Here is a 19,375-nt window from a genome sequence, read left to right as displayed (position 1 = left end):
AGGGATTTTTTCACTGTTGTGTGGAGCCAGCAGGTCTCTGCAGCAGCTGTTGTATCCCTATTTGGGGGAGAAGGGGGGTGTTTCCTTCTAGGCCATACCACGTGCATGAGAAGGGCAGAGATTTCCTTCATTTCCTCCTGCCAGAGGAACTGGTGATCTCGACATCACCATTTCCGACCTCATCACTAGAGCTGGGTGGAAGCTTTATCTGAAGACCCAAATCACTTGCACACTCAGATGGACAAGGATCTCACCAGGTGGAAGCCCCTGCAGCCTCTGTCTGTAACGGAAGAGGGGTACAAGAGGGTTGGGCACTGGAGCTGGATGAACAGGGGAAGTTCTCTAGAAACACCATGGGGAGCTCTGACTCCTGGTTTGATCCCTGTTTGTATGGTTTGTTGTTCATTTTTCCATGAATATTTGTGAAACCAGGTTTGATTAGCACAAACGCTTGGAGAGAAACTTTGACTCATATGCCAGTGCATATTGGTACACACGGACATCTGTTTGTTAACCAGGTCTGTGACTGATGGTAGCCATTGCACCTTCCAGCATAACAGTACATGCATGGAAATGAAAAGTTAATCCATCCGTCACTACACACCTTCTTCTCCTCCATGCAGAGGCACACGCTTGCCACTACCACACTGTCCATACACCACAAGCAGCACCCCACAGCTGACTCACTAAATGTCTAGCACGTCCTTCCTTAAATACCCCCATAGTTTGCTCTGAGTAAAATCCTATGTTCATTTACCATGAGTTAGTGAAACACTCGATTTAGTCTGACAAGTGTCTGGTGTTTGCAAGTAAGGAAATTATTTTTTAACTCATGGAGGTAAATCTTGGGTTAGCAATTAACAGATGCCAAGTTAATGTGTTACTTATACAGGACCAAGAGTACAGCTCCCTCCTATAACAGGGGGAACAAAGGATATGATTCTATGGTAGAAGGCAGAAATTGACTGCGTGGACTCTGGCAGCACTGCTGAGCCAGCAGCTACTCGGGAGAGCAGGTACGTGGTAGTGTCTGTGCTGGAGTGACTTACCTAGGTGCTGTTTCTGTAGCAGGTGCAGTGTAGTGTGGAATAGCACAGGAGTGTTGAATTATGGGTTTGGCCGGGGAGTTTTAAGGAACAGCGCCAAGGGATTGTAGAATCCTAGCATCTGTGGGTCTTCAATGTCTGTTGGGATAGTAGGTGCTTTACAGCATGGCCAAGAGTTTTAGAAGTGACTATTCATTTTGGCAGCCTGACTAGAGACACCTTAAAGGGGCTGGATTTCAGAGGGTGGGTGCCCAGCACTCTCTCAACATCATATCCTGTTCAGGTGACTCTAGCTGGTCCTCCCAAATCACTAGTCTCTTCTGAAAATCTTGGCCCATGCTTCTTGCCTGTCAGTGGTGACATTAGCCCTTGTTTGCACACCAGCAGACAGCTTTGGGACCGGACCCTGCCGTCCATCTTACTCAGGAAAAATGAGCTTTCTAAACAAATCCTGCCTTGGACAGGAGGAGAGAGGCACTCCCTGAGCCATTGATAAGGTGCCAATTAAACAAGGTGTCGTGATCATTGCATCCTACACAGTTATGGACTCCACTGCCTGTCCCCAGCCCACATGCAACATTGCCTGTGGAATCCTGCCCTTAGGCACGGAGAAGATGCACCTGCCAGGGTTTCTGCAGTCCTTCTTGGTGCTAGGTTGAAGCCAGTGGAAGATTTATGGCAAGGTATATCCAGGGGTGAAAGTAAGTCGAGTGACTTACTGGTACGCTGGGGCCAGCTCTGGCCCCTGGAAGGGGCGGGGCCGAGGGCGGAAGGGGCAGGGCTGAGGGGGTCAGAGCCAGCCCCAGTCCACCCAGTATGGTAAGTGCCCCCCCCTTCTTTTCCTCCTCCTCACCCCCTCCCCCACTGGTATAGCAGCAGCAGCCTGGGGCTCCGGCAGCTATTTAAAGGGCCCGGGGCTCCCCTGCTTCTACTGCCCCGCTACTTTAATTAGCTGCCGGAGCCCTGGGGAAGTGGCGGGGCTCCAGCAGGTATTTAAAGGACCAGGGCAGCAGAGGCAGCTGGATCCCCTCCCCTTTAAATAGCCCCTGGAGCCCCCGCTACACCAGGACTCTGGGGGCTAGTTAAAGGGCCTGCGGCTCCCCTGCTTCTACCGCCCCGGTCCTTTAAATAGCCCACAGAGCCCTGTAGCAGCGGCGGCGGGGCTCCGGCGACTATTTAAAGGGCCGGGGCAGTAGAAGCAAGGGAGCCTCGGGCCCTTTAAATAGCCGCTGGAACCCTGCAGCCGCTACCCCAGGGCTCCAGCAGCGGGGCTCTGGAGGCAATTTAAAGGGCCTGGGGCTCCAGCCACTGCTGGGAGCCCCAGGCCCTTTAAATTGCCCCCTGGGGAAGCCGGGCTGCCCCAGTACGGTGCACTGGCTCTTGCCCGTACGCTGTACCGGGGCGTACCAGCTTACTTTCACCCCTGGGTATAGCCTGCCAAATGTGTCTATGTTGTCTCTGGCACTGGCACTCGTTCTGTTCAGAGTGAGCACTGATCAGCAGCCTTTTCCTGCACAATAATCTTCCTTAAGAATGACAGAAATAAGACCCAGGAAGTCAGCTTACCCAGACTCCCATGCTCTCCTCTCAGCAGGGCCGGCTCTAGGATTTTTGCCTCCCCAAGCAAAAAAAAATTTGACGGCCGCCGCTTTTTTTCCGTGCCCTCCCCCACCCCCGTCTCCGCCCCAACTCCGCCCCTTCCCCAAATCCCCGGCCCCACCTCCTCCCCCGGGTGTGTCTCATTTCCCCCCTCCCATTGCTTCCTGCGGCTCCCCCCAGCAACCCCTAGCTCACCTCCGCTCCGCCTGCTCCCCTGAACACGCCGCCGCTCCACTTCTCCCCCCTCCCTCTCAAGCAGTGGTGGAGCGGCGGTGGTGGAGCGGAGGCTAGCTGGGGCGGCGGGGGCACATATCTAGGGGCGGCAGGGCCGGCACCAGAATGACACCCCTAGAAATGTGCCGCCCCAAGCACCTGCTTGTTTTGCTGGTGCCCAGAGCTGGCCCTGCTTCTCAGTCCAGACCAGAGTCAGATTTTTTTCCTATGGTACTTTTTTTTTATTGCATTCTCCAGTCCAGTTTTAAATGGGACTTCTATCGTTTCCCCTGCTCTGTGGTTTTGTAGTTCTCACTGCCAGAAATATGTTCTTATATTTAACCTCATTTGTCTTTTCCTCAGGTTATGCCCATTTTACCCACTTGGATTCCACTAAATAAATCTTCTCCATCACAGCGTATGTCTCTACTGCAAACACGGGGTGTGACTGCAGCATGTGCAGACATATTCGAGCTAGCTTTAATCTAGCTAGCTCAGGCACTGGAGCAGTGAAACTGGGGCAAAGCCTGCCTGGAAGCCTGGGTAAAACCCTATCTGCAATCACACCCCGTGACCGCAATATAGATGTCCCCTTTGTGCTTAATCTTGTATTATCATATTCCTCACACCAGCCTTACTTAACCCACATTTACCTGTTTTAATCTTTCTTTAGCAAGATTCCAAAGAGGACTGGACATGTTGTATGCAGACCTGCATTATTTAGGATTTAAAAGAGTTGCATAGAGAGAGACTCTATTCTCTGTTACACGGCTCTGTGTTAGCTTTCATTTGTTGCCATCTTGCATTGAAAACCATGGTCACCAACCTGTTGACATATTTTGCCAAGCGCAGTTCTAATAAACTGAGTGTCCATGTCCACAAGCGGATGAAGTTTAGGTTACTTTGTTCTTAGACCTGTGCAATAGCACCTAAGGACCCCAGACGTGATCAGGACATAAAAGAAGAGACAGTCCCTGCTAGGAACAGTTTATAACCTACCATGATCATTCCAGATCAAAGAGCCTTAGGATTGCTTGCACAGGAAAACTGACCAGAATAGCTGTCCAGGAATAACTATCCCACTATTAGCTCTTCCAGAATGGCTCTCCATGGGGACACACTTATTCCGAGATACAACTGTCCACACAGAGAGTTACTACAGAATAGCTATAGCCCTTTATATTCACTTCAGCCTTCTTCCAGAATAGCTTCCCCATGGAGACAAGTGCTTACTGTGGTTTAGCATCTTTGGCTGATCCAAAGAACAAAGCCATTTCTGGGTGGGATGCCTTTGCTGGACTGCTTGGCTCATGCAGAAGTTGTAGGGATTCTTCCTGAGGTAAAGCTGTAAATCACGTGAAAAGAAGAGGTATGTTTTCACTTCCCAGGATCCCTCCACAACTGTCAGCACCTCCTCCTGAGACAGATGGCCATGGCCAAAAAGAGGATTGCAGTCATCGGCAGTGGATCTAGTGGACTGTGCACCATTAAATGCTGTTTGGATGATGGGCTGGAGCCCATTTGCTTTGAGAGAAGTGAAGATATCGGGGGGCTCTGGAGGTTCAAGGTAGGTTTGAGTTCATCATGAGTTTGGGTGCTTTTCTTAATTATGGCTATTATTTATTATTTGTATTGCAACAGCACCAAGCAGCCACTGTCAAGCATCAAGACCCTCTTGTGCCAGGTGCCGTACAAACCCAGAACAAAGAGACTGAAATCTACATATCAAATCGTATTATTATTTCAACTAGATGAAAGCCCATGCTGTCACACAGATGTAGTTTGTAACGTCCCTCTGTGTAAAAAAGCCAAAAATGGCTGAGAAATTTAAAAGCAAGATGGTAACAGACTGTCAGTTGCAGTGATGTCTGAACCTGGTGATAGTGTGAGCAAGAAGAACTCTCCGCCATGCTTGTAGCTGTTTCCATCACTTCACACTGACACAGCAGACATTCTAGGATTCAGAGTGACAATCCTGGAATCTTATCATATACAGAGTACCATGGGTGTGTGCAGGTATTAACAAGGTCTCTGCCCAGAGGAAGATGGCAAGGGTCTTTTCCACCTATCTGGAGGATGCAGTCACCTCACTCAGAGTGCAATTGTGGCTCTGGTTTAGGGCCTGATCCAAGGCACATTGAAGTCAGTGGAAAGACTCCCATTGATTTCAGTGGGCTTTCGATCAGGCCCTTGCTTCTGACAATCGGGTTGTTAGGAGGCTGGAGGGGAAAGGTCAGTGCAGAACGGCTTCAGCTCATAGCGAATCCTTTAGGTTGGAGAAGAACAAACCAGACTTATCCAGAAATGGAACAATGTTCCTTCCACAGGTGAGTGAAGGCTTCTCCCACAGCGCTGGTGCCGGAATCCGCAGGCTCCCTTCAGACAGATGGCCCCATCCTGCTTCCACTGAATTCAGTGGCAAAACATTGACTGATGTCCAAGGGGCACAAACAGGCAGGAGTCCACAGCAATGACAGGCTTCCTCTCCAGCTTCCTTTGCCCCAGTGAACTTCTGCTGCGTGGCTTACCCTCACCAGGCTGTGGTAGGGCTTCCCGTCTGTGCACGTCGATTGCAAATCTCTCTCCCTGCCACACCCTCGGTGTGGATCATTCACACCATCACGCGGAGACAGGGACATGCTGGCAAATGCCACCAGAAGAAGCAGTCCAGAGGGTGTGGTGTCAAGACAGGGCATGGAGGGTGTTTGTGTGTGTCCAATAGGTGAGAAGGGGCTCGTGGGGGCTGAGGCTGTGCATGTGATGGGGGTGGGGTAGAGGGAAAGACGTGTCATGTGTGTCAGCAGGTGCTTTAAATCAAAGATGAAGAGAAATGTATAGGATGCTCAAGGTGTAGTTCTGCGGAGCAGGGAGGCTGCCACGGCAACAACTGTATTAGGGGAGATCACACCACCTATGTTTTCATGCTGCCTTCATTGCTACAGCTGTACTTTCCAGAGTCAATATTCAAAAGCAATGTCCACGTTCTCCCGCTCCTGCAGGAGAATCCCGAAGAGGGCAGGGCCAGCATCTACAAATCTGTCATCATCAACACCTCCAAGGAGATGATGTGCTTCAGTGACTTCCCCATCCCGGCCGATTTCCCCAACTACATGCACAACTCCAAAATCATGAAGTATTTCCGCATGTACGCCGAGCACTTCGATCTTCTGAAATATATCCGCTTCAAGGTGAGGAGAGCTGGCCCAGAGAGCAGGAGTAGGAGTCTGTGTGTGTGTGTGTGTGTGCGCGCGCGTGCAAGCACATGCATGCACAGGTGGTGAAAGACCTGGGTGAAAGACCCCTCCCCCCCCCCGATGAGGAAACATCTCACACTCATGGAACAGGGAGATCCTTTTGTCTGGGGGCTGCCTGGCAGAAGTTACAGCCCAGGTCCCAGGAGCTGCCATAGCCCTACTCCCTAAGGAGCCCGTGAATCTGCAGACGCTGTGAGGCAAAACCCAGCAGAGCCCAACTGGCCTCCTGCTGCTGGTCCCAGCTGTGCGCTGGCCTCGTGCTGCCTGGCTGGGTTGCTGACTCAAGCACGGGGAGGAGGTTAGTGTCAAGGATGAAATTTCCTGGTGCCAGCTAAGTGAGTGCCCTTTTCCTACCAGACCACTGTGGTCAGTGTGACAAAGCGCCCGGATTTCTCCTCCACGGGCCAGTGGGACGTTGTCACGGAGTCTGAGGGGAAGCAGGAGTCGGCTGTCTTCGATGGGGTCATGGTTTGCACCGGCCATCACACCAACGCCCATCTGCCACTGGACTCCTTCCCAGGTACGTCGCAGAGCGGGAAGGGAAAGGGCCTTAGCTGAGCAGTGACTTTCCAAAGGGATAAGTAGAGGGAAAGCAATGAGCACGTGCTCCCGGGCTGGTGCTGGGACACCCTGAAAGGTGCAATTCGGAGGACACAAAGCCCAAATCGTTGCGTAGCTTCCAACGCCACAGGCAGCACAGCAGACACAGCGAGCCACCCAGGAACCTGCCAGTGAGGGGAGAAGAGCAGATGCAGCAGTCATGTAGCTCTATGGCAGTGGTTCTCAAACTTTTGTATTGGTGACCTCTCTGAGTGCGACCCCCCTTATGAATTAAAAACACATTTTTTAAATATTTAACACTATTGTAAATGCTGGAGGTGAAGGGGGGTTTGGGGTGGAGGCTGACAGCTCGCAACCCCCCACGTAATAACCTCACGACCCCAGTTTGAGAAGCCCTGCTCTATGGCTGTCTGGCTTCTCTTGATGGAAGAAAGCACTTTCTTCGCTGTTTCAGCTAGCACTGCAGTATCAGACTCTTCCCTTCCTGTTAGGGGTGCTGAGCCCCGGGAGTTTTATGAACCTCTCAAACTGCTTTTTGGGGTTGGCAAAACTGTTTCCTGATCACAAACTCATTTGAGCCTGTGCCCCTTCCCATCTGCCACTCCAGCTACGCAGAACCTCCGGTGTTCCAGCCACAAGCCAATCTGTGCCATGTGAAATTTAATACTGCAAGGTCAAGGTCATGCACTTGGGGACTAACAACAAGAATTTTTGCTATCAGTTGGAAGAAACAGGAGGAGAAGAAAGATCTAGTATTGATTGATCGTGGGATGACTGAGCTACCAATGTGATGTGGTTGTGAAAAAGGCTAATGCAGTCCTAGAATGTATGCAAGGCATTTCCACTAGAGACAGGGGAGAGTTAGTACCATTCCATTATACAAGGCACTGGTGAGACCTCATCTGGAATACTGTGTGCAGTTCTGGTCTCCAATCTTTAAGGAAGATGTATTCAAACTGGCACAGGTGCAGAGAAGGGCTACTAGGATGATCAGGGGAATCTTATGAGAGAAGACTCAAAGAGGTTGGCTTTTTTAGCTTAACCAAAAGAAGGCTGAGGGAACATATAATTGCTTTCTATAAATACATCAGAGGGATAAATACTAGGGCGGGAGGAGAGGAGTTATTTAAGTTAAGTGCCACAAGAACAAATGCATGTAAACTGGCCATCAGCAAGTTTAGGCTTGAAATTAGACAAAGGTTTGTAACCCTCAGAGGAGTGAATTTCTGGAAGAGCCTACCAAGGGGAGCAGTGGGGGCAAAAAACCTAACTGACTTCAGGACGGAGCTTGATAAGTTTATGGAGGAGATGATATGATGAGACTGCCTACAATGGCATCTAGTTGATACACGACTGCTAGCAGCAAACATCTCCAGTGGCTGGTGTTGGGACACTGGATGGGAGGAGTTACTGATAGAGAATTCTTTACCAGTAGTCTAGCTGGTAGGTCTTGCCCGCATGCTCAGGGTTTAACTGATCACCATAGAGCTTTAAACTAGGAATCTGGGGGAGATGGTTGGAAGATGTCCAGGTAATCTCCACGCCAGATTTTAACATTGAGAGGGAAGAAAACGAAGTAAGAAAGGATACAGCCGTGGGTAGGAGAATGGACACAAGGAGGAAGGATAGTGTATATACCAGTCTAATAGGTGATACTGGCGGTAGAATGTCTGTGCCTAATTGGGTAAAGAATGTGAACGAGGCCAAACAGCAAAATTAAGATGTTTGTACACCAGTGCGAGGAGCCTAGGTAACAAAATGGAGGAACTAGAGCTACTGATGCAGGAAGTGAAACCAGATATTATAGGGATAACAGACACATGGTGGAATAGTAGTCATGACTGGACTACAGGTATTGAAGGGTATGTGTTGTGTAGGAAAGACCAAAATAAAGGCAAAGGTGGTGGAGTAGCATTGTATATCAGTGATGAGGTAGATTGTAAAGAAATAAGAAGTGATGGAATGGATAAGACAGAGTCTGTCTGGGCAAAAATCACATTGGGGAAGAAAGCTACTATAGCCTCCCCTGGGATAGTGCTTGGGGTGTGCTATAGACCGCCGGGATCTGATTTGGATATGGATAGAGACCTCTTTAATGTTTTTAATAAAGTAAATACTAATGGGAATTGTGTGATCATGGGAGACTTTAGCTTCCCAGATATAGACTGGAGGACAAGTGCTAGTAATAATAACAGGGCTCAGATTTTCCTGGATTCGATAGCTGATGGATTCCTTCACCAAGTAGTTGCTGAACCAGCAACTGTAAACTCAGGGGTTGTACCGTATGACTGGAGAATTGCTAACATAGTTCCTATTTTTAAGAAAGGGAAAAAAAGTGATCCTGGTAGCCTGTTAGTTTGACATCTGTAGTATGCAAGGTCTTGGAAAAAAATTTGAAGGAGAAAGTAGTTAAGGACATTGAGGTCAATGGTAACTGGGACAAAATACAACATGGTTTTACAAAAGGTAGATCGTGCCAAACCAACCTGATCTCCTTCTTTGAGAAGGTAACAGATTTTTTTAGACAAAGGAAATGCAGTGGATCTAATTTACCTCTATTTCAGTAAGGCATTTGATACAGTTCCACATGGGGAATTATTAGCTAAACTGGAAAAGATGGGGATCAATATGAAAATTAAAAGGTGGATAAGGAATTGGTTAAAGGGGAGACTACAGCAGGTCCTACTGAAAGGTGAACTGTCAGGCTGAAAGGAGGTTACTAGTGGAGCTCCTCAGGGATCGGTTTGAGGACCAATCTTATTTAATCTTTTTATTACTGACCTTGCCACAAAAAGTGGGAATGTGCTAATAAAGTTTGCGGATGACACAAAGCTGGGAGGTATTGCCAATACAGAGAAGGACCGGGATATCATATAGGAAGATCTGGATGACCTTGTAAGACTGGAGTACTAGTAATAGGATGAAATTTAATAGTGAGAAGTGTAAGGTTATGCATTTAGGGATTAATAACAAGAATTTTTGTTATTAACTGGGGACGCATCACTTGGAAGTAACAGAGGAGGAGAAGGACTTCGGAGAATTGGTTGATCACAGGATGACTATGAGCCGCCAATGTGATATGGCCATGAAAAAAGCTAATGCGGTCTTGGGATGCATCAGGTGAGGTATTTCCAGTAGAGATAAGGAGGTGTTAGTACCATTATACAAGGCACTGGTGAGACCTCATCTGGAATATTGTGTGCAGTTCTGGTCTCCCATGTTTAAGAAAGATTAATTCAAACTGGAACAGGTACACAGAAGAGCTACTAGGATGATCCGAGGAATGGAAAACCTGTGTTATGAAAGGAGACTCAAAGAGCTTGGCTTGTTTAACCTAACTAAAAGAAGGTTGAGGGGAGATATGATTGCTCTCTATAAATATATCAGAGGGATAAATACCATGGAGGGAGAAGAATTGTTTAAGCTTAGTACCAACATGGACACAAGAACAAATGGATATAAACTGGCCAGCAGGAAGTTTAGACATGAAATTAGACCAAAGTTTCCAACCATCAGAGGAGTGAAGTTCTGGAACAGCCTTCCAAGGGAAGCAGTGGGAGCAAAAGACATATCTGGCTTCAAGACTAAGCTTGATAAGTTTATGGAAGGGATGATATGATGGTATAGCCTAATTTTGGCAAATAATTGATCTTCAATTATTAGCAGTAGATATGCCCAATGGCCTGTGATGGGATGTTAGATGAGGTAGGATCTGAGTTACTACAGAGAATTCTTTCCTGGGTGTCTGGCTGGTGAGTCTTGCCCACATGCTGGGGGTTTAGTTGATCACCATATTTGAGGTCAGGAAGGAATTTTCCTCCAGGGCAGATTGGCAGAGGCCCTGGGGGTTTTTTGCCTTCCTCTGCAGCGTGGGGCACGGGTTACTTGTTGGAGGATTCTCTGCACCTCGAAGTCTTTCAACCACGATTTGAGGACTTCAATAGCTCAGACATAGGTTAGGGGTTTGTTACAGGAGTGGGTGGGTGGGTGAGATTCTGTGGCCTGCGTTGGGCAAGAGGTCAGACTAGACGATCATAATGGTCCCTTCTGACCTTAAAGTCTATGATTCTGTGATTTGGAGTTGGAAAGGAATTTCCCCGCAGATCAGATTGGCAGAGACCCTGGCAGTTTTTCACCTTCCTGTGCAGCCCGGGCCATGTGTCACTTGCAGGTTTAAACTAGTGTAAATGGTGGATTCTCTGTAACTTAAGCCTTTAAATCACGATTTGAGAACTTCAGTAACTCAGCCAGAGGTTATGGGTCTATTACAGGAGCAGTTGGGTGAGGTTCTGTGGCTTTTAGTGTGCAGGAAGTCAGCTTATATGATCATCATGGTCCCTTCTGGCCTTAAAGTCTATGAATCTATGCTGGGGCAGGAGGGAAGACTCCCCTGAAAGCTTAGCTGCTACAGCAGAGTCTCTTGTATTCATTTTATCCCTTCCCTTCTTTGCTCCTTATCCCCACACCTCTCACTCCATTATTACTCTGCGGCAAGGCTCCAACCCACACACCAGCTCCTATACACTGGGTACCTGGCCAGAGCAGTGTAGAGAGCTCCGAAAGCCTCGGTTCCAGCTGGGGGACAGTTCCTCTGGTACAGACGCTGCAGAAGATGGCTATATGGCTGCCTGTACAATCCCCAGCTTGGGGGGCATGCCAGGGGACAGGCTGACAGTGGCGTTAGCCTCAGGGTGGAAAGCTAGCATGCAGCACTGTGGTTGATAGGGGAACGTGGGGAACTGCCATAACTTAGATAGACCAGGGGCACCTCCAGCCCCCCAGAGCAGCTCAGGGTCAGAAAGGTGCAAGAGTGATTTCAGCCCATCTTCGCTCAACCTTTCCCCTGGGGTGATGGGTCTGTGGTGCACCTCTTAGAAGTGCAGCCCAGAATGTCACTCTGGTCCCCACCCACACAGTCCCCCTTAAACAGAGGATATCCCCCTCACTGTTTGTGTTGAGCTCCAGAACCACAACGTTCAAGTGGGCAAAGACACAGGCCAAACACCTGTACTGCCCAGAGCCTAAGCAGCTCCGCTCTCTCCTCGCAGGGATTGAAAAGTTCAAAGGCCGCTACTCTCACAGCAGGGATTACAAGAACCCTCAAGCATTCTCGGGGAAGAGAGTCATAGTGATCGGCATTGGCAATTCAGGAGGGGACCTGGCCGTGGAGCTCAGCCATGAAGCTGATCAGGTTTGGTTCAAGAGGACGGCTCTCTCGTTCATGGCACAGTGCAGCACCCCCCACCTCACTGGGCTAAAGGCAGCAGCACTGACCAATACACCGCACCACCACACAAACCCCAGAAACACCTAAACTAAGGTCCTGACCCAACCTCTGCTGAAGTCAATGGAAAGACTCCCATTTGAAGCAGCCCCTAAGTACAGAGAGGAGATATGAAAGTTTATTCAGTTCATCAGAGTTAGTATCCAAGCGTCATCATGGGCAATCTTCACTTACCGAGTGGATGAAATGGACATAGGGAATTGCCTACAGCTGTTAGTTGTTTGGCAGCTGCCATCTTGGCCTACAGCAAGGATGGACCTAGGCCCTTCCAGAGCTACACTCCACCAGGAGCTAGAGAGACCAGTGCTACAGCTAGGGACTGTAGCAGAGTCCTAGCCGCTGTAGATTGGGTACAGGGTGGGACACAACGCACACCGACCAGCAGGTTATCCACAATGCTGTGCCCTCAAAGTAGCATGTCCCACTTCCTCATTAGCCCATCTGTCCCTGCCTACCTGAACCTTGCATAGAGTTATGGGGAGGTGCCTGCAGTGACATCCCTACCAGCCGTGCAGGAGACCAGAGATGGCAGGAAATCAGACGTGGCCAGGGAAGAGCTGGGTGTTGTGTTGAAAGATGTCAAGAGCCTCCTTGGTTTGAAGACTAGAGCAGTCACTTCAATACAAGAGGGTTTGGGCACAAGCTGCAGGGGAAATAAATGCAGAGGAAGGAAACAGAACTATGGGCAGATGAAAGAAAAGGTGGCAAGGTTTAACAAGGAGAACAGGGTCACCAGTGCCCAGAGCCCTTTCATAGCAGGTCCATCCACCTGCCCACTAGCAGCCCAGCGTTCCCCAGGGCATCCCAGAGCATCAGTGTGTCTAGCAGTGACAGGATGCACAGCAGAAGTGGAGGGTCAGGGAAGGTCCCTGTAATGAGACATGTCGCCCCCTATAGGAACGTTCAGTGATGTCTGGGTTAAGGATACTGATCTGGGAGCATGGGCCAGTCATTTCCAAAACTGTCCTAGGCCGAGGCCTGTCCTTTGTGTGATCCCACAGTGCCATTCGCTGGGGTTGCACACAGCCATAGGCTAAGGATGACAACTCCCTTCTCTGGGTGCGTGGCAGATGTCCAGCCAGAGCCTGACAGCAGGGCTCTCAGCAATGGGGCAGCACAGACAGTGACACCACAGAGCCCACAGATAGCAGTGCGGTGTCGGCCCTAAGCACTGGCTGCACCCTGCCGGGCATAGAGCAGACAACTGCTATGTGCAGCCTGCTCTGTTACACAGCCAGGGACCGAGGTCACAGCTCAGTGAGGTTCCTAAGAGTCCCAGCCAGGCTTCTCTCTGAGATCCCCAAAACCTCCAGTGAGACTACAGCTGGGAGTCAGAGGCAGGGGATGTCAGTGGAGATCATGCGTGGGGGGATGCCAGTGGGAACCAGGGCCGAGTGGGCAGGGATGAAGATTAAGACTGTCAGCTCTTTGGGGCAGGAACGTCCCTCACAATGTGGCTGTACAAGTGTCCAGCACACTGGAGTTGATCTCAACTGGGGCCTGTATTACTCACCCTATTGCAGATAATAACTCATAACCATAACAATCCCTGACAATGCCATGAAGTGCCAAGTAGTGTGACCCAGTACAGTATGTGTCAATGTCCAAGAGAGCTCTCTTTCTCCACTGTCTAGGTCTTCCTCAGCACCAGGCGTGGGGCATGGGTGCTGAATCGTGTTGCGGAGCAAGGGTACCCTGTGGACATAGTGCTCTCCACCAGGTTTAAAGCCTTTTTCAAGCAGATGTTGCCTACATCCATGGTTAACCAATGGGCGGAGAACATCGTAAATGCAAGGTTCAACCACGCACACTATGGTCTAAGGCCTCAGCACAGGTGCTTTCAAACACCTCAGCCTGCCTGAGGCAGGATGACAAATCATTGGAGTTAGATATAAAAGACTGAGGTCCTGACTTTTCCCTTCCACCACCACTGCACTTGGGGTAGGGGTGGGAGGGTAATTTTGTGTTTCCTGTGTTCTGGCACCAAGAAGGGCCCCACCCAGCTGTCAGGGTATGTTAGAGCATCCTCAGAGCTTACGCCCTCCTTCCTGTGACCATTGGGAAGAATGGCCGTAGGGCGGTGCCTCCTGCCTGGGGGTAATCTCAGGAGGCTGTTTCTGCCCCCTTTAAGCGTCCATTATGCTACTGGAGCCATAATGGACACCAAGCATCTTCAAATAGCCTTTTGCACTCATGCTGCTAGTAATACGGCTGTGCTGCCTGAGCCAAATTCTAACACTGAGACTAGTAACAAAGGAGAGGAGACCTGACCATCGCACTGATCCTCCCCCACTTTCAGAGGTACGCCATTTGCCCAGACAGATCTTGACACACCTTCTCTTTGCCATGCAGGATTATGAGCCAACACCCAACTGTCAACGATGACCTGCCGAACCGCATCATCTCTGGCAAAGTGCTGGTGAAACCGAACATCACGGAGTTCACTGAAACTGGCGTCATCTTCGAAGACGGCACCAGAGAGGAGGACATTGATGCAGTTTTCTTCGCTACGGGATACAGCTTCTCTTTCCCCTTTCTCCAGGACTGTGTCAAAGTGGTCAAAAACCAGGTCTCCCTGTATAAATTCATCTTCCCTCCTCACCTGGAGAAGCCAACTCTGGCTTTCATTGGTCTCATCCAGCCACTGGGGGCCATCATGCCCCTTGCAGAACTCCAGAGTCGCTTGGCCACACAAGTGTTCAAGGGTACGTGAACCAAAATGCAGGAAATAGCCCGGGGTCTCTGGACTATAGAGCTCTCCGAAACCCTAAGCCTGTGTTAGTAAAGAGTCTTGCTGGATTGGTGTGGTACTAGTTGAATTCAGCAGAGCTGTGCAGTCCCTGGGCTGGCGGGTGGCAGCAGTACCCGTATGAGTGCCATGATGATGAGCCAGCCCATGTCCCTCTCCACGATAGTGCTGTTTCAATCCCAAGTATTTGAGGTGGTTGGGCCTTCACTCCTCCCATTTTGGAAGCATGGAAGTGTTGTGATCCCAGGAAATGGGGGAGAGGAGTCACAGGAAGTACTGAAGCTGTGGGGAAGGAATCTCAACTCTAGATCCAGGCAGGTCCCTGACGAAGACAGACAGGCCCGTCGATAACAATTCCAGGCCCCAGAACAGAACAGTCAATGGACCCCCAGGCCCGGTGTGGTGTCGCCACATGGGTGCGGAGCTGGATCACGTGCGGCAGCTGGTGCACGCACGCACAAGCCGCGCCCGTGCGGACGTGGTCCGCCTGATATTTGGACTGTGCTGCGCCTCTGCTGGCTGGTGCCCAGAGAGCTGCTGCCGGTTGTGCTGCTGATGCCCAGTGAGCTTCTGCCGGCTGCGCTGCTGGGCGTGCTACCACGGCAGCGGCCAGGGGCCCCAGGCCCTTCTAAATCACCTGAGCCCCTAGGCAGTTGCCCCCTTTGTCCCCTCCCCTGTCAGCAGGCCTGAAGATAGACTGTCTTACCATCACGTCTCTCACAGAATCTGGCTGCCCACTGTGCTCCAGGAGCTCCAAGCTCTGGACTTTGGGGACACAAAGTCATCATGGCCTTCCCAGCCCAGGGTGCAGTGCTTCCTGTAGGAAACAACGACTTCCCCCATCCCTCACACACAGAGCTCTCTCTGGAAATGGCTGATCCCCCTCCTGAAGGTGCCAGACACATCTCTGCTCATACTCTGGCTTTTCCGTTCTAGGGCAGATCAGGTTGCCCACAGCAAGCGACATGATGGCTGATATTACGCAGAAGAAAGACGAAATGGAAAAACGGTAGGAACCTTTATGTGAAGTAATAATTACTGGGCATGCTTGGAAGGAGTCTTTCCCTGAGAATGTCTTAAGTTTCTATCATTCTCTAACTTACCTCCAATGTGTCATCAATTTGTTGTAAAGAGTAAGGTATTTCCAGCTTTAGCTCTCTTCCTTAAAATGTATCTGTAAACAATTATTTGATCTGGAATTCTTCTCCCGTCTCTATCTTCCTTCCACACATAAATGTGACATAAAAGAACAAGATTAAATATTATAATTATAGCTGTAGAAAACTAAGCAGTATGATCCTCATCCCTATCCCCCAGATCGTGGCTGAATCCAGCAGCGAATAGGGGAGAAAATCTCATTTCAGCCAATAGAAGGAGACAAGGACTCACCCTCTCTGCAGACATCCCCCACCTGGAGAAGTTCTTCCTAAGACTGTCAGATCTTCTGGCATTCGAGCCCCACGTTAGGCACCACTTTTAAAATCAACCTATATAAAACTGACGGTGGAGTTGGAAGACGGGGCTTTCAGTGCTAAAAGCACATATCTTACCAATTGAGCAAACTCCATTAAGCAGCCACATAAATCTCTTCTGGAGACCTGCCATTAGAAGGGGGCAAAGACACTTATACCCACCTGGCATGGGTTATGACTTCACATGGAATCGTGACCCAGCTTTTCCTTTAATTCCAGTTATAGTGGGAATTAATTCCAGAAGCAGAAATTCTCCAAATTTGGTGCCCCTCAGGAATGTCATTTCCTGGTCAGTGCAGTCTCCATTTGATCACACTACAAGGGCACCCACATGTCTCTCTCTTATTTCAGGTATGTAAAAAGCCCGCGCCACACTATCCAAGTGGATTATGTCGAATACATGGATGAACTTGCCTGCCTGGCAGGAGTCAAGCCCAACCTGCTGTCTCTCTTCCTCACGGATCCAAAGCTTGCCATGGAGGTTTTCTTTGGCCCCTGCACGCCATACCAGTACCGCCTGAGAGGGCCAGGGAAATGGGATGGAGCCAGGAAAGCCATCCTGACCCAGAGAGAACGGATCATTAAACCTCTGAAAACCAGGGCAGTAGGAGATTATACCCACCACACCTCAATGCCCTATTTGTTTAAGATAGTTGGTGCCATTGCTCTCTTTGCTATAATTATTGCTTATTTTTAAATTCTTATTCTCTACATGGTTACACAGGAAAAGGGGATTATGTAAAATGTGATTATCTGGTTTCTGTTGGTTTCTAATTTTCTCCCTGCAACTTTATCACACATCCAGTGTAACCGTCCACTTCCACTCATGTGTTGAGAATTTCCTCCCTCTCAACTATTGTTGCTGATTATTTTGTCTGCTGTCACTGTCTGCTGTTGTGTTAGAGATCTTTGGTTCCATTAAATATTCCTTAGGCTGCTAGCTGGTATGATTATAAAGACCACAGACAGGCACAGATGTCAATAGCTCAGGAAGTTTAAGTGGGGCCATTGTGACATGAGACATAATCAGTCACCACCCTTCCTCTATAGGTAATCTGTATGCAGCAATTCCATTGTATTGTAATGTCTCAGCGGCAGGAAGGAGACTGCACAAATATGTCAAGAGTTCTCCATGGTAGGCTACTGGGCCCGACTCTCACTGCTCTTTTACTGATTGTTTGGCCTCTTGCTAGTTTGGGCACCAGTGCCTGAAATGGCACTTCTGCCTTGGATCTACTGCACATTGAGGTGGTGCTGCTGGGGTACCTGAGGCAGGAGCACAGGGGAAGCCCTTAAACTGCAGAGACATTGGGATTGAGGGACTTAATGAGTGGGTGAAAATGTAATGGAGTGTGGGGTTGAATCCAGAACAGTGAGGGGTTGTGCCACCACTTGCCCTGTAACCCTGGGTCACAATGCTTTGTTGTTGTAGCTCACAGCCTGGGATGCTCACAGCCACCCGACAAGCATGCAGGTCTCACTCACCCTGTCTGTCTTGTGCTAGACAGCCCTAGTTCAGCAGCTCTGACCCCAGAAGCCTGTCTACAGTTCCTCTCCAGCTTCCACCAGCCTTTGTTACAACCAGCAAGGTGGCCCCAACACACTCCCAGTCCTGAATTTCCCTAGCCCAGGTCCTCTGTAATCTCCAGCCTTCTCCTGGACAGTTCAGAGAAATTAGAAGGGCCATTTCTTCCTCCAGAGAAACAATTAACAGCCTCATTAACTGGAGCTGACAATCACTTTAATTCAAATGCAGCACTGTAGGTTTCAATTAATACTAAGACCAGTTCATTAACAAAGGAAGATAGGAATTGAACTGAGTTCAAGTATGAGATAAAGTTAGAAATGATTACAAGCAAATAAAAGTGAAAACATCTCTAAAACTTAATCTAGCAAGGTACAATCTTTGCCTAAGCAGGTTTCTCACCTATATTCAATTTCTGAGACTGCAGTCCCCCATTGGATGAAGGCCCCATCTTTCTCAGCTTGTAAGAGCTCTGTTCTGTTGTGTCTGTCAAATGATGGCTGCCAAACATGGCTTCTGTCTTTGCTTGAATCTTCCCAAATTCAATGACTTTGTTTCAAGAAGCATGATGACCTCATGCTATTCTTCCCTTTTCTGTGGGCTTCTGTCATAAATATAAAGGGAAGGGTAAACACCTTTAAATCCCTCCTGGCCAGAGGAAAAACCCTTTCACCTGTAAAGGGTTAAGAAGCTAAAATAACCTCGCTTGCACCTGACCAAAATGACCAATGAGGTGACGAGATACTTTCAAAGCTGAAGGGGGGCAGAAAACAAAGGTTCTCTCTGTCTGGGTGATGCTTTTGCCGGGGACAGAACAGGAATGGAGTCTTAGAACTTAGTAAGTAATCTAGCTAGATATGTGTTAGATTCTGTTTTGTTTAAATGGCTGATAAAATAAGCTGTGCTGAATGGAATGTATATTCCTGTTTTTGTGTCTTTTTGTAACTTAAGGTTTTGCCTAGAGGGATTCTCTATGTTTTGAATCTGATTACCCTGTAAGGTATTTACCATCCTGATTTTACAGAGGTGATTCTTTTACTTTTTCTTCAATTAAAATTCTTCTTTTAAAAACCTAATTGCTTTTTCATTGTTCTTAAGATCTAAGGGTTTGGGTCTGTGTTCACCTATGCAAATTGGTGAGGATTTTTATCAAGCCTTCCCCAGGAAAGGGGGTGTAGGGTTTGGGGAGGATTTTCGGGGGAAAGACGTTTCCAAGCGGGCTCTTTCCCTGTTATATATTTGTTAGATGCTTGGTGGTGGCAGCAATAAAGTCCAAGGGCAAAAGGTAAAATAGTTTGTACCTTGGGGAAGTTTTAACCTAAGCTGGTAAAAATAAGTTTAGGGGGTTTTCATGCAGGTCTCCACATCTGTACCCTAGAGTTCAGAGTGGGGAAGGAACCTTGACAGCTTCCCATTCCCTGTATGGAAATGGGGCTTCCATTGTTTTGCTTCTACCATATTTAATTGACAGATGAGACAGGTAGATAGCTGCCTTCTATCCTGTCTGGCAGCGAACCTGTTTCTCCCTGGTTGGCCACAGACTTTAAAGCACAATATCATTAAGTATCCATATTACCTCCTACAGTGTTAATATAGACATATCACATTGCTATTAATCATGAATGTGTCATTAGCTTTCAAAAAAAACCTCACTCTATGCATTTTTATCATA

At 48.8% G+C, this 19,375-nt stretch overlaps 1 protein-coding gene across 2 annotated transcripts; it reads left to right on the top strand.

Annotated features, from left to right (window-relative positions):
- The first annotated feature begins 892 nt into the window (after positions 1 to 892).
- LOC141992157 (flavin-containing monooxygenase 5-like) lies at positions 893 to 18,724 on the top strand. 2 transcript variants are annotated; one of them, XM_074960885.1, is made up of 9 exons: positions 893 to 1,016; positions 4,247 to 4,425; positions 5,858 to 6,046; positions 6,470 to 6,632; positions 11,722 to 11,864; positions 13,592 to 13,752; positions 14,310 to 14,662; positions 15,643 to 15,715; positions 16,530 to 18,724. In XM_074960885.1, the coding sequence occupies exons 2-9, from the start codon at positions 4,285 to 4,287 to the stop codon at positions 16,873 to 16,875; spliced, it is 1,569 nt and encodes a 522-aa protein (XP_074816986.1). In that variant the 5' UTR covers positions 893 to 1,016; positions 4,247 to 4,284; the 3' UTR covers positions 16,876 to 18,724. The 2 variants fall into 2 exon arrangements, with proteins under 2 accessions (XP_074816986.1, XP_074816985.1); XM_074960884.1 differs by having other exon boundaries at positions 13,592 to 13,791; positions 16,530 to 18,723.
- The last annotated feature ends 651 nt before the right edge of the window (positions 18,725 to 19,375 follow it).

This window comes from Natator depressus, chromosome 8 (genome assembly GCF_965152275.1).
Source record: "Natator depressus isolate rNatDep1 chromosome 8, rNatDep2.hap1, whole genome shotgun sequence".
Taxonomy (NCBI): domain Eukaryota; kingdom Metazoa; phylum Chordata; order Testudines; family Cheloniidae; genus Natator; species Natator depressus.
This window is presented reverse-complemented; position numbering and strand designations above follow the sequence as displayed.

Excerpts from the sequence above, each read along its gene's own strand:
- LOC141992157 (XM_074960884.1), top strand. The coding sequence starts at position 4,285 with ATGGCCATGGCCAAAAAGAGGATTGCAGTCATCGGCAGTGGATCTAGT. Across the intron at positions 13,792-14,309 it reads GGTCTAAGGCCTCAGCACAG|GATTATGAGCCAACACCCAA; the intron begins GTGCTTTCAAAC and ends TTTGCCATGCAG. Across the intron at positions 14,663-15,642 it reads GGCCACACAAGTGTTCAAGG|GGCAGATCAGGTTGCCCACA; the intron begins GTACGTGAACCA and ends TTTCCGTTCTAG.